The sequence below is a fragment of the Sander lucioperca genome, chromosome 3, assembly GCF_008315115.2.
Source record: "Sander lucioperca isolate FBNREF2018 chromosome 3, SLUC_FBN_1.2, whole genome shotgun sequence".
NCBI lineage: Eukaryota > Metazoa > Chordata > Actinopteri > Perciformes > Percidae > Sander > Sander lucioperca.
This window is the reverse complement of record NC_050175.1, coordinates 36,863,392-36,877,978: the sequence shown is the minus strand read 5'-3', so window position 1 is coordinate 36,877,978 and position 14,587 is coordinate 36,863,392. Positions and strand designations below refer to the sequence as shown.

At 40.1% G+C, this 14,587-nt stretch overlaps 1 protein-coding gene across 1 annotated transcript in view; it reads right to left on the bottom strand.

The window, feature by feature from the left end:
- Positions 1-6,707: 6,707 nt before the first annotated feature.
- The window catches only part of drd4b (dopamine receptor D4b), a 46,369-nt gene continuing 38,489 nt past the window's right edge, over positions 6,708-14,587 (bottom strand). The window contains exon 4 of the mRNA XM_031323688.2: positions 6,708-8,244. Coding sequence (XP_031179548.1) covers positions 8,021-8,244 — 224 coding nt within the window. The 3' untranslated portion in view covers positions 6,708-8,020. The remainder of the gene's footprint in view (positions 8,245-14,587) is intronic.

Genomic DNA, 14,587 nt, shown 5'->3' with positions numbered 1-14,587 from the left:
TGTTTTATAATGATACTTTAAGCTAAACTGAAGTTAAAGCTTTACTGTGCAACTTTTTGATATTATTGAACTTAATTAAGACTATCAGCTCCACACAACTCTCTCTGTATTTCTCAGTATGACTATGTTCAGAAGATTGTGGCGTCTGGGGACTTTCCCGCGCAGAAACTAAAGTGAAGATAATGACCTCTTCTGAAGAATCCGTCATGTTATTTTAATGGTGTGTGTGTGTGTGTGTGTGTGTGTGTGTGTGTGTCTTAGAATTCCTCATGGGGGCGACAGAAACTACACACTATAGCTTTAAGGGTGTTGTAGAGAAAATAAAAAGTAAATCTCTAATTCATAATACAATGTCTTTATTAAAACTGAATCAGAGCAACTTAACATGTGTCAGTGGAACTAAAATGGTTACACTTTACTTGAAGGTATCTACATAAGAGTGACTTGGCACTGTCATGAACGTGTCATAAACATTATAAACAAGTCATAAACGTTCATGACATAACGCTTCTTTCAGTGTCATTCGGTTTTTGTCACGAGTTATGGTTAGAGTTATGGTTATGGTTATGGTTAGGGTTCATGTGTTCATGACAGTGTCTCTAAACTGCCATAAACCTCATGTTCTTTTTAGCACAATCAACTCTGTTCTTCATACCCCCCGATCCACAACGCAGGAAGAGTCTTCTGTGGCCTGTGAAAAATTTCTCCACTTCTTTGTGGAAAAGATCACCACCATTAGAGCTAGCATTTCACTTCCAGCCACTTCCATTTCCAAAGTGTGTGCAGCAGTTCTCATTAAGTTTGAGCCTTTATCCCTCTCGGCCCTTACTGATATTGTTACACATTTAAAACCTTCAATTTGTCCTATTGCTATTGTACCACCTCGTCTTTTTAAAGAGGTGTGGCACACTATTGGACCAAACATCCAAGCAATTATTAACAGTAGTCTTACTTCTGGTCATGTGCCACTTTGTTTTAAAGAGGCAGTGGTGTAGCCTCTTATCAAAAAGCCAAATCTGGACACCTTAGTTCTTGCAAACTATCGTCCGATCTCTAAACTTCCTGGAGTTCCTCAGGGGTCTATTTTGGCGCCGATTCTCTTCTCCCTGTATTTGCTTCCCCTTGGTTCCATCTTAAAGAAGCATGACATCAGCTTCCATTTCTATGCAGATGACTCACAGATCTACTTGCCTATAAAAAGTAAGGGTGATAATTCCCTAAAAAGACTGCTCGATTGTTTTTCTGACATAAAAGCCTGGATGGCTTTAAACTTTTTACATTTTAATGAAAGTAAAACCGAAGTCATGATATTTAGACCCAGTAGTGCTCTTGGTGCCTCCAAACTGGACCTGGGTCCTCTGACACCCTGTGTCAAGTCCATGGTAACTAACCTTGGTGTTAAAATGGACAGTGATTTCCAACTAGAGAAACACATCAATTCTGTTGTAAAAGCTAGTTTCTTTCAACTCAGGCTGCTTACCAAACTGAAGCCATTTTGATCTTTCACTGATTTTGAGAGGGTTATACATGCTTTTATTACAACTCGCCTGGATTACTGTAATGCTTTATATGTAGGTGTTAGCCAGGCTTCCCTCTCAAGATTACAAATGGTTCAAAATGCTGCCGCTCGGCTCCTTACCGGAACTCATAAACGAGATCACATCACACCTGTTCTTGCCTCCCTTCACTGGTTACCGGTTTGCTTTAGAATCCATTTTAAGATTCTGTTGTTTGTTTTTAAATCTCTTTATGGTCAAGTCCCAGCGTATATCGTTGAACTATTAATGCCGCACGCTCCTCTGAGGTCGTTAAGGTCTGCTGACCAGCTACTCCTTGTTGTCCCTAGAACGCGGCTCAAAAATAGGGGAGATGGAGCGTTCTCAGTCGTGGCCCCGAGGCTGTGGAATGAATTGCCTCTGAATGTCAGATTGGCCCCCAGCCTTCACATTTTTAAATCACGACTTAAAACTCACTTTTATTCATTGGCCTTCAAACCTTCTTGAGAGTTGTATTCTGTATTCTGCATTTTATTTTTCTAGTCTGTTATTTGTTTTAAATGTTTGTTTTGTTACTCGCGTGTTTATAATCATGTCAATGTCCAGCACTTTGGTCAACCTGGTTGTTTGAAATGTGCTTTACAAATACTCTTATGTAGATACCTTCAAGTAAAGTGTTACCACTACAACTTAAATCTAAATCACCAAATGACATCAGTTAGGTTGACATAATTAGAGATTTCCTCTCACTTTAAACTGCATTAAGTATTGCAAACTCAGACATATTTCTCCATATTTCTATACTTAATTAAGGCAGACTCGTATCTACATTTATGAAGGATTGGCTGGTAAGTTTAAGATATTGTTTGGCATCATAAAAACAGTCCTCTACAGCTTTTGATACTACAGTTACTTCCTGTTTGCATAGCTGATTGCTTTTGATTGGACACCGATTTACACAGAAGTCTATAATAGCTGAGACATTTTTTTTTTAAGTTTTAATGAAAAAAAAACGCAAATAAATAGCTGGTGCAACTTGATCCAGGTTTCTGATCATTCTGTGACTCAGAGTCACGAGTTATGTCAAAGTTAATCAGTAAAACAAAACGATTGTGACGCTAAATGATGTACTGATGATCTACGTGCTAAAATAAAAGCAGAAATCTGACTTAAATGCACAGGAAACATGTTTTGTCACTCTGGTCTTCTATTACCACTACTGTAAGATTAGATGGAGAAGTTAGTTGAATCCAAAAATCAAACTGGGTTCATTCTCAACTGTTGAGGTGACTCAGTCGATACCGAAATGACCGATCTGCTCGATGTGGAAAAATTCAAAGACAAACCCGCACTGATGCTGACGATCAGAAGCCATACAGGGATATTATTACCCAGGTTTCTCATGTTTCACGTAAACGTTATTTCTCAAATAGGATCCAACCCAGCATCATTAGGTCCGTGCATTGTCTATTTCTGTCACGCTATCTTTCCCAAGATGTCTTTTACTCTCACCATTAGTTTCTCCAGTGGGGTTTAACACGCCTCTGGGTTTTGCAGTCGTGCAGATAATCACAGATTTTATCACATTCATCACCTTCTTCAGTTTTTTTTTTTTTTTTTTTTTTAACCCAGCTCTCACACCTCGCTCCAATTTTCACCTCTCCTTCCCCGCCTGGTCCTGCTGCTGCTGTTGCTGCTGCTGACGTCGTCTCTGTAACATGAAAAAGTCTGTTATCGCTGCGTGATATCATCTAATGGGAGAAACTTTTCCCATTCACACAGGGATCTGTGCGCTTCTTCAAGGCTCGCAAGTACTTAAAATCCCTCGCACTGCTTTACTGTCAATCGTAGGATTTTTAATGATGTTAACATCTAGTCGGTAGAGTTCACTGTTTTACTTTTTCATCTTCTTTTCTGGTTTTGTTTTATAAAGGTGCCTCCAGGTTGAACAGTGAGATCCACTGGTCAAAGCAGCGATTGATTGATTGATTGATTGAAGTGTAAGTGGGGGAAGGCTGTGAGTTGTGTTCATACTTAACTATATATTCCTAAATGTTATGTGTGTGTGTGTGTGTGGGGGGGGGGGGATACCTACTTACTGTATATGCCTGTTTTAAATGTGCTGCACTTTACCAAACAAATTTCCCAACTCTGGGATAATAACGTATACTTTTGACCCTCCAAATGTTTAGGTGTAGTCACTGTAGCGCCGCGGCTCTAGTAATAGTGATGTTGTCAGTCAGTCCACCACTTTGGTCCAGACTGAAATAACTATTACAACTGCTGGATTGACATTGACATTTTGAATAAACATTCCTGTTCCCCAGAGGATGAACTTTTCATCTAGCGCCACCATGAGCTTCCCATTTGTGGTTTTTAGTGAAGTGTCTCGACAACTATCGGATGGGTTGTCATGAGATTTTTTTTCAGACAGACATTCATGTTCTCCAACTACCTGCAAGAGACAAAAAACAACCAGAAAGACGACACAAAACGACTACAAGGACTCAAAGTGACAACAAAGAGACACAAAGTGACTATAAAGAAAAAGTGACTATATAAAGACATGACGACGCCCGGCGCACGGGCCCTTTTTTCCGCCGTCAAACTAGCAAAAGTGGATTCGTACACACCCTAAACGCACCTGCGCCATACGCTTCACGCTGTGTGCTTAGATCGTTAAAATAGGGCCCCATGTGACTATAAAGACACAAAGTGACTATAAAGACACTCTAAATGACCAGAAAGAGACAAAAGTGACTACAAAGAGACCTAATGAGATCATAAAGAGATGCAACAAGACCGGAAAGAGACGCACAGTGAACACAAAGGGACACACAACTACAAACAAAGTGGCCACGTCACGTTTTGTGTCTCGGTGTCTTGTAGAAGTGGTAGGAGGCCTTTCACACGCTTGCGCCCAGGGCCCCATTGTCTCACAGTCCATCCATGCATAAATGGGATTTTAAAATTGGCATCCAACTGTGGCTCAGTCATTGTTTTCAATGAAAGTTCTGTTTGCCTCGCACGAGATGTTCTGGCACAGGAAGTTATCGCACATTAAAAGACGAGAGAGTTCGACCACATCGACCTCAAACTGAGCAGATAAGATTTCAGCCGAAGGCCGCTGGAACATTTAGAAAGATGACACACTTTATTAGAAAGGGGTCCACATAAAACGTGGATATGGCATACAATAGGCACAGTCAGTAACCAAACATACATACTGTGGTGACAGGCAGTAATGACTTAAAAGGACAATACCATCCTGCAGTCGAGAATACTTTCAGTTTCAGCACACAGAATCAACTTTTTTTTTCTTCTTTGAAACTTGACACGAGGATAATGACTCTAATGTGCAACGTTATCAAGACACAATCTGGAAATGCTTCACTTAAGTTTTCTATTATAGCAACGTCAACATTTCATTCGACATCATACAAACAGTTTACAAAGCTAATTTGATCTGATATTCATCACTCAGTAAAAAATAAAATGACTTTACAGTGTTGCTGCTTTTATAGATGTACTGTATTATGTGATGAGACTTACTCTAATAATCAATCCGAGAAGGTATCACATTGAGTATATTAAGTAGCAGAAATAATAGTTTTGGCAGGGACTGATGTATGATGAATTAAATTAAAAGCTGGAAATTAGTGTAACGAACGTATTACTGCCACCTTGACAAAAAATATATATGATCACTTTCTCGTTTTTATAACAAGATACTTCACAGGATATTTCACGTTATAAGGACATATACTTCCCGTTATTACTAGATACCAAATTATTCCGTTTTAATAACACATCACTTGCTTTTTAGTCGTGAAACTTTGCCGTTATTCAAATTGTCAGGTAAAAGATGTTTACCCTTTTATCCTCCCTTTTGGTATTTTATTATATAATTTTTGATAAATGTGTCATCCTCTCAGCACTAGAATGACACTGGGAACACACCGCCTGTGTAAGTGTCGCGTAGCGTAAGTAAGTGCCTGATTTTTTCTCTCTCTCTCTCTCTCTCTCTCTCTCTCTCTCTCTCTCTCTCTCTGATAGAAAGAGACGGGACGAGTGGGGAAAACTGTGGTAATTGTAGCCTATATATGTGTGTGTGTCTCTCTGTCCGTTCGTCGGTCTCTCTCTCCATGTGCCTGATCGCGTGTCTCGCTGTGAGAAGTCAAGGCAGCCAAAATCACTGTAAAACTGGCTGCTTTCATTTTGAAATGTGTTTATTTTCGTAAAATATCCGGCTGCACTGTGGTCTTCCTGTATGTGATTACCTGCCTGGCTTGACACATACGCTCGCGTAAAAAATGGAGGCGACGCCGAAACTATCGCTGCAGCGCGCGGGCCAACGCGGACGCTACGCGCCCGGTGTGGCCGTGGACAGATTGGATAACATGGGCGCCGAAATAAAAATAGCAGCGCGACAACGCTATATGCGACGCTTACGCCTGCGGTGTGTTCCCGGTGTCATATTAGCCGCTTTCCGACCGGAGGGATTTGTGCAGTTCCTAGAACATAACGTTCCTAGAACCCTTTTTGTCTCGTGTTCCGACTGGACCAATATGGGGATTATTAAGTTCCTCTGGCCACACTTCCTGTGACTCTTTCAGTTCCTACTTCAGGGCAGGGTCTTTTCCCTTTTCTGTACAGGAACGTAGTTATAGGAACAGTCCACTTCTAAACAGTTCTACTAACTACTCTTCCCCAAAACCGGTTTTTCAATTTGTATTCACACTGGCCAAGTGGCCATAGGAACTGACCTTTTGTTATTATAACACAGCCATCTAACCACCAAAAGTCAGTTCCTTTGGCCACTTGGCCAGTGTGAATGCAAATGGAAAAACGGTTTTGGGGGAGAGTAGTTAGTAGAACTGTTTAGAAGTGGACTGTTCCTATAACTACGTTCCTGTAACTACTTGGTCGGAAAGAGGCTATTGTTCAGGTAAAAAGCAGAGAAAGACACAAACGCAAAAAACAAAAAAAAATGGATATATGTTCTTGACAAGTTAAAAAGGACTTTTTTAGGGATCTCATTAGCTCCTCAGTATGTTGAGAGTTTGACTTCTATCACGACAGACAGCCAGAACGTCCTGTGAAGTTTAAGGCATATTGCTACTTAATATTGTATGAATGTTTTTTTTTTTTTTTAAATCTGTACATATGTCAAAATCACTTTAAACAGCCACAGGGAGCTGGTTTTTAAACTGTGCCATGTTGCACATTATAAACCGTTTTACTGATTCCCACACAGTTCATAGAAGAGTCAATGATCCATGACGGGGGAGTGTCAGTCGACTGGATGTAGCAGATCCTGCTGCTCCTTTTTAAGGTTAAAAACTCCACTCATACATCTTGATAACACGCTTCAGATTCCGGGCAGATATTTAGTTGATGAAGCGTTTTGTTCGTACTTCCCTCCCACCAGCCTCTTTGCCCGTCACTCGTTGATTAATTGGTGATTTTTGGCAACTGTTTGTTATTTAACTTTTGACAGTGCCGGAAGGACTGATGTGAACGTTGTGTTGCTTTACAGTCTCTCCTGTACCCCTTCAGTCTTTCAACCTCCAACTTCATACCCCCCACACCCGCACTCTTATGAGTCTTTTTCCGCTCCTGGAGGTACACATACCCCCGTTTGGAAACAAAATCCTTTAAATAAATAGTTCAACGTTTTGGGGAAGTCCTCTTTTTGGCTTTCTTGCCGATGGTTGGATGAAAAGAACGATACCACTTTCGTACAGCCTGGAGCCGGTTAGCTTAGCTTAGTATAAAGACTAGAAACGGAGGGAAAAAGCTAGCATACAGTGTCCGCAGGTTGCCAGGAAGTTACTCCCCCGGGACAAGAAATAGCCCAACATCATAACGCTTTGTAAAACTACAAATTGTCGTAACCAGCTGCTGACTTTAGCTTCATATTTAGCGTACAGACGTGAGAGTGGTATTGATCTAATCATCCAACTCACAGCAAGAAGGCAAATAAACGTATTTCCCAGAATATCAAACTAGTCCTTTTTAGAGATTTATTTTGTCATGAAGCTGCTTCCAACTGTATGACATTCTGGTCTGTTGAAGCTTATTCAGTATTTCTGCATCCTGGAGACATTTTTGTCCTGAATAATCCTTTCGGGCAGACCAGGCGCAGTACAAATCCCACGTCGTTCACTGGAACTGGCAGACCAACTACAACCAAGGCTGATATACAGTAAAGACGTGCTGTACAGACAAACTGAAAGTGGGGAAAAGCTCCTCTCAGACAGGAGAGTTTGAGTCTGTTTAGCTGTTTTCTGCAGCTTTACTTTCCAACATCATTTTGTTGGGGCAGTAATCCCTGAGGATCAAGAAAAGTACATCCCCAAATGACAAAATGGGCCCAGAAATGTGATATATATCACCAGTAACTGTGTTAAAGCGTATTTTTCCTGTCAGCCAGATACCATCAATTTTAAGCATCCACATCCAGCATGGCAGACCAGAGTTTAGCTGACTGGCCAAACCGGAAACCTTCCAGTTTCTTTCCTTTAGCGTCTGTGGAGGGAAATCCGACAGCAGCTGCTGAAACATTTCTTGAAGAATTTCTTGAACTCGGTGTTGAAGATGGTGTAGATGATGGGATTGAGAGCGCTGTTGACGTAGCCCAGCCAGGTGACGGTGCTCATCAGACCGGGAGGGATGTCGCACGTCAGACAGACGGCTCGAGTCGTGTGCACCACGAAGAACGGAGTCCAGCAGAACAGGAAGCAACCTGCATGAAAACATGAAAGTTTAGAGTTAGGCTGCATTCCCAGTACCTGCGTTGGCCATCCGACGGTCTGGCAAACACGCAGGTCTTTCCATTGATTTTGAACGGGGGTAGTGCGTTTAGGCTGTGGCGGGGGTTGCCGCACTCAAAAAAAACGCAGAGGGCCTGCAGCAAAAATTAGAGAACTCAACTTTTGGAGAAACGCAACCCCACGTCACGCTGCGCTGGCCAATCATGTAACCGGAGATCAGACTTGTCAGAATGTTTTGAGCAATGGTTTGAGGGGGTGTGAGAGTCCCCTACAGTAAACAGGAAACATCACTGCCTCTATCTCTGCCACAACAAAGTTTTAAAAGGGCAATAAAAGTTTGTGTAATAGCTGAATGTTTCCTGCAACAATGCTATGTCTCACTCGTATCTTTTCTTTTTCTCTCTCCTGTGAAATCAAGCTGCCTTCAAGTGCGGTTGGAGAAGTTGAAATCTATAAATGATCTGACGGACAACAGTAATTGTGAAATATAAAGTCTACGTGTGCTTTGTTGGGGGGGTTAAAGAACACAACAGGATGTCACACCAAAGGGCCGACTTTGCTTCAAGTTCTTATATCATCTTATATCATAACTTCAAACCCAGACGTTGCTTTAAACACAAAGTGACGGATTGACTTCTGCATGCAGCGTCTTGTGTCGTGCTCACATTTTATATTCATCCTGTGAGAGACAGCGGTAAAACTAATTATTCTGACAAGTTTCCCAGTATGTCACAGAAATGTGACACTAGCCATCTGGGGGTTGTTATTCTCTCACCAATTAGTACCAATCATTCTTGTTTTGGCTGGCAGGATCAATGAAATTACAAAAATCAACCATGTGAAATGTCAGAAGATTCAAAGCAATTAAAATGTTGGCACGGTAATTTTTTGTGTCCTTTAAATCAGGTGTTGTGGCCATCGAAGGTGTTTGGAAAATGTCACCCCAACTAAGTTCAGACATGTTAACATTTATTTAGTTATTTTTCATTTTAGTTGCAAGTAGAGAAGGATCGGCTTGTAAAAAAACTACTTAACGTTTTTTTTCTCCCATTTTTTAAACTGATTATGTGCATTTTCAACCAAAATCTACGGGAAACAAACTCAAACTGAAAGCAATTTTTGTATGTGTTATCAAAAGCATAAATGGAATCAATAATGGAATAAAGAATCTTATATTTCTATAGTTTGTTGTGTTCCAAACTTTCTACGTATTTAGCTTTGAGTGCTACATTATGTATCACATGAAACCTTTATTTAAGTACTCAGATCTTATAATTAAGTACAAGTAGAAATAATACAAGTAAAAGTTCTGCATTCAAAATCTTACTTAGGTAAAAGTATAAAAGTATGAACCTCAAAATATACTTGAAGTGTCAAGAAGTAAAAGTACTCATTATGCAGAATGGCCTATTTCAGAATAATATATATAATATAAATTTGTTATTTACTTTTAATGACTTCATATACTGCTGGGAAGCTTGTGAATGTCCCCCTATTATAATATTATATTTCATATTATTAATCTGAATCTGCAAAGTAACGTGTAACTAAGGTATTAAATTAATTTAGTTCAGTGCAAAGTACAGTATTTGCCTCAGAATTGTAGTGGAGTAGGAGTATAAAGTATCAGTACACAGAATTGCACTTAAGTACAGTACTTAATAACTTTTGAATTCTTATTACTCGACTGCAACTATACGCCATAAGGTGAATGTTTCTACGCGTCTATCGGATAGTGCTGTAGCTAAATTTAAGAAAGTGAATCTAATGGCATTTAATTCAATGCCATGCCCCAATATAACAGAGGACTCCTACTCCTTGTATTTCCTAAACAGCAGATACAGCAGATACTGTATGTGTCCAAGACAAATTTCCTTCGGGACAATATAGTCTAATCTTATGTTAACTTTAGTCCCTCCCAAATTGATCATCTTGTAGACAGTGCTGCAGGCTCACTGCAAACAACACTTGACTCTGTTGCTCCTCTAAAAAAAGAAGATGATAAAACAAAGGGAGTTAGCTCCATAGTTTAACTCCCAAACCTGCAAATTAAAACAAAACTTGCAAAAACTTGAAAGTAAATGGCGTTCACCAATATGGAAGAATCTCGTTTAGTCTGGCAAGACAGTAAAACGTATAGGTAGGCTCTCTGAAATGCCAGAGCAGCCTATTACTCATCATTAATGGAGGAAAATAAGAACAGCCTCAGGTTTCTTTTTTAGTAGTGTAGCCAGGCTGACAGAGTCACAGCTCTATTGAGCAATCTATTCTTATAGCTCTCAGTAGTGACGACTTCATGAGCTTCTTTAATGTTAAAATTAACCCTTAATGCCCTCAATCTGTACCGATTTATCTTCAGACACAGGAACCCTAGAAACAGCTGTAAGACCTGATATACATTTAGACTTATGTTCTCCTATTAAACCACCAACTAACTTTAAAGATGTCTTTAGCTAAGCCATCTACCTGTCTATTAGACCCTATCCCAACTAGGCTACTTAAAGAAGATTTACCCGTGGTTAACACTTTATTAGATATGATTAATATGTCTTTATTAGTAGTCGCTAATAAGTTGGACTTGTTGCAAAGGACTTGTCTCCTGACTTGTCTTTTTAGATTTTAGTGCTGCATTCGACACTATTGACCATCGCATCCTATTATAGAGACTGGAACATTTAATTGGCATTAAAGGAACCGCACTAAGCTGGTTTAAGTCCTATTCATCAGATCGATCTCAGTTAGTTCATGTTAACGATGAATCCTCCAGGCACACTAAAGTTAGCCATGGTGTTCCACAAGGCTCAGTGTTTGGACTATTCTATTCACTTTTAAATATGATTTCTTTAGGCAGTATTATTAGGAAACACTCCATAAGCGTTCACTGTTATGCAGATGATACCCAATTATACCTCTCGAACAAGCCAAAAGAAAATTCAAGCGTGCATTAAGGACATGAAATCCTGGATGACCTACAATTTACTGATGTTTAACTCAGTAAAACTGAAGTTATTGTACTTGGCCTCAAAATCTTTCGAAGCTCATTATCTAAAGATATAGCTACTCTGGATGGCGTTGCCCTGGCCTCCAGCACCACGTAAGGAATCTCGGAGTTATCTTTGATCAGGTTATATCCTTTAACTGCCCTTTTTCACCTGCATAACATTGCAAACATTAGGCACATCCTGTCTCAAAAATGTTGAAAAACTAGTCCATGCATTTCTTTGTTACTTCAAGGCTGGACTATTGTAATTAGAGCTGCAAAGATTGATTAATTCAGTAGCTGTCAATAAATACATTAATCTGCAACTATTTTGATAATTGATTAATCGGTTTGAGTCAAATTTTATAAAAAAAAAAAGGGAAAATTCTCTGATTTCAGCTTGTTAAATGTAAATGTTTTCTAGTTTCTTCACTCCTCTGTGACAGTAAACTGAATATCTTTGAGTTGTGGACAAAGCAAGACATTGTTGTATTTTAAATTTTAAATTAAAAATTAATTGAGAAAATTATCAACGATGAAAATAATCTTTACTTGCAGCCCTAATTGTAGTTTGTTATTATCAGGTTGCTCCAATAAGTCCCTTAACACTCTCCAGATGATCCAGAATGCTGCAGCCTGTGTACTGATAAGAACAGAGATCATATTTGTCCCGTAATAGCTTTTCTCCCTGTAAAATCTGCCCCCCACAACAGTTGAGGCAAATAGCCACCCACCTAGAGCCAGGTTCTGTTCTGTTTGTGCCTGTTAAAAGAACGTTTTTTCTCAATAACGTCTATTAACTTTTTGATATAACTTCTGTTATGTCAGGGCACTAATTGACATTACAATAGTCAAGTCAAACGCACCTAACAGTCTGTTTTATCAATGTGATGATCATTCTCGGTGTAGAAACATCTCCTAGGAGGCGTAAATAACAATGTGTCTAAAATCAGACATTTCTCTTGCAGTTTTTATGATGTCTTGGCTTCATAGCCAGCAGCAGACAGATATGCTGCTGCTGTGTCAGACTATACAATATTTTAAGTTTAAAGATTTATATTTCTGCCTGTAAACTCTGTTTTATGTTTGTGATTTCAGCTTCATGCCTGCAAACGTCATCAAAGTCATGAGATAAAAGAAGGCTAGAGGCTAGAGCTGGCTAGTCCACACAGCATTCTGGGGTGGGAGAAAAACATGCTCCGGTTTATTGGCATTTCTTTAAACCAATCACAATCATCTTGGGTGGCGCTAAGCACCGGACAGAGCAACGGTGCTGCTGCAAAATAGCCTCGGGAAGGAACTTGTTTCGGTGGAACGTGTACATTCAAAAGTTGTTTTAGTCGTGCAACAGAAAACTCAGATTGGACAGATAGTCTAGCTAGCTGTCTGGATTTACCCTGCAGAGATCTGAGGAGCAGTTAACCATAGTCCTCAGAAATCCACCAGAGTTTCGAATTCCAACACAAAGAAAGCCCAAGGCAATGCATATCCGGCCTAAATGAGTGAAATCCGGCTGATTTTCCGTCGGCAACGGAGCAATCCCAGCTCGAAACTACTTATCGGTGTATGCAACTCCTTTCACAAATATTACAATGTGAAATAGTATTATGATATGATCTGCTCGCGCGCAATATTTGTATTTTTAATCTTCTGCATGTTTGTGTGCGGCTGCGCGTCCCTGTGTGTGTAACAAGCATAGTGCGCACACGCTGTGCACGAGCCTAGGTGCATTTTACTAATGTGCTGTTAAATAACAATAAAATGCTGCGCTATTGACTTTAGACCAGATTTTTGTTGGTCAATGGCGCGATCACTTTCCGCTGCCTCAAGATAGCAAAACGCCAAGAATGCACCTGAACACACCTCCCTGTAAGACCAGCACGCCCATGGGCACACAGATGGGCGCAGGTGCATTTGCTATTTAAACGACGTGGGCACAGGACAGGAAATTGACAACTGCGTCGTTCTGAAAGAGCTCATATCATGCTTTTTGGCTTTTCCCCTTTCCTTTATTGTGTTATATATCTTTTTTGTGCACGTTATAGGTTTACAAAGTGAAAAAGCCCAAAGTCCACCCCAAAGGGACTTACCATCTCCAACAGAAAACACTGTTCACAAACTGCTCCAAACAGCTCTATTGTAGTCCAGCCTTTACTTCAGAGACAAACGTGGTCACTTTGTAACGTTATAATGCTCGCCTAGCTGCTAGTGTGGCACGCCCACATACTCTGCTTCTGACTGGCTAGTAGTCCTTACCTAGGTACTGTCAGGGCACGCCCTCATACTCTGCTTCTGACTGGCTAGTAGTCCTTACCTAGGTACTGTCAGGGCACGCCCTCATACTCTGCTTCTGACTGGCTAGTAGTCCTTACCTAGGTACTGTCAGGGCACGCCCTCATACTCTGCTTCTGACTGGCTAGTAGTCCTTACCTAGGTACTGAGCATGTGTGACTCCCAAAAAAGATAGAACAGAAGTGAGAGGTCTCACTCTGTAGCTAAAACAGAGAGCTCAACACACAGGGTGAAAAGAGGAGCTGCAGCAATGTGCAGTACAACAAAAATATGGTGTTTTTGGAAATTAAACCATGTAAACCTATTCTGGTACAACCTCTAAATACAATTATGAACCTGAAAATGAGCATAATATGAGCACTTTAAACTAGCAAAGACACGTTTTGCGCTGGGTGCAAGATAGGGCCCTTAATGTTAAACATTCATGTGGCACAGTGAATCATTGACTTTATCTGGGAATGGCTACCTTAGTGATTACCTTATAGGCAAGTAAGCCCATCATCAATGTTTTCTTTACAAATAGGCTGATTTATATTTGCTAATATTATGTTGGATTCATGTGTTAAGATATTTTAATTTTCTTGACAATTAACATTATTTCTTAATAATTTGGTGGCCCTCCTGCAGTAACTCTGAGGACCCCATGGGGGTCCCGGAGCCTCTGTTGAAGACGTCTGGTTTAAAGAAAATGGAGGAGAGAGGGCAGACATTTCACTTATGACTAATCAACGTCAGTGAGACACTTAGGGATGAGATTATAGCTTTACACAAGCAGGTAAAATGACCCGAACACTTGTAATGTAATGTATAATAAATCTGTATCAAACCCAAGAACAAACAAGATCAAAGATGGACAGAAGGTGGAAGCTTGCAAACATTCAAATTGAATGCACAATTTAGCAAAAAGGCAGAAACCTAAATGTTCAAACCCAAAAAAAAAGCAGACTTCCAAAGTTTGCAGGTACAAACTCAAAGGTAAAACTTTCCAAAACCAATATTACAAGTACAAAACTCTATTTTCAAACACATAATTTGGAGTGGTT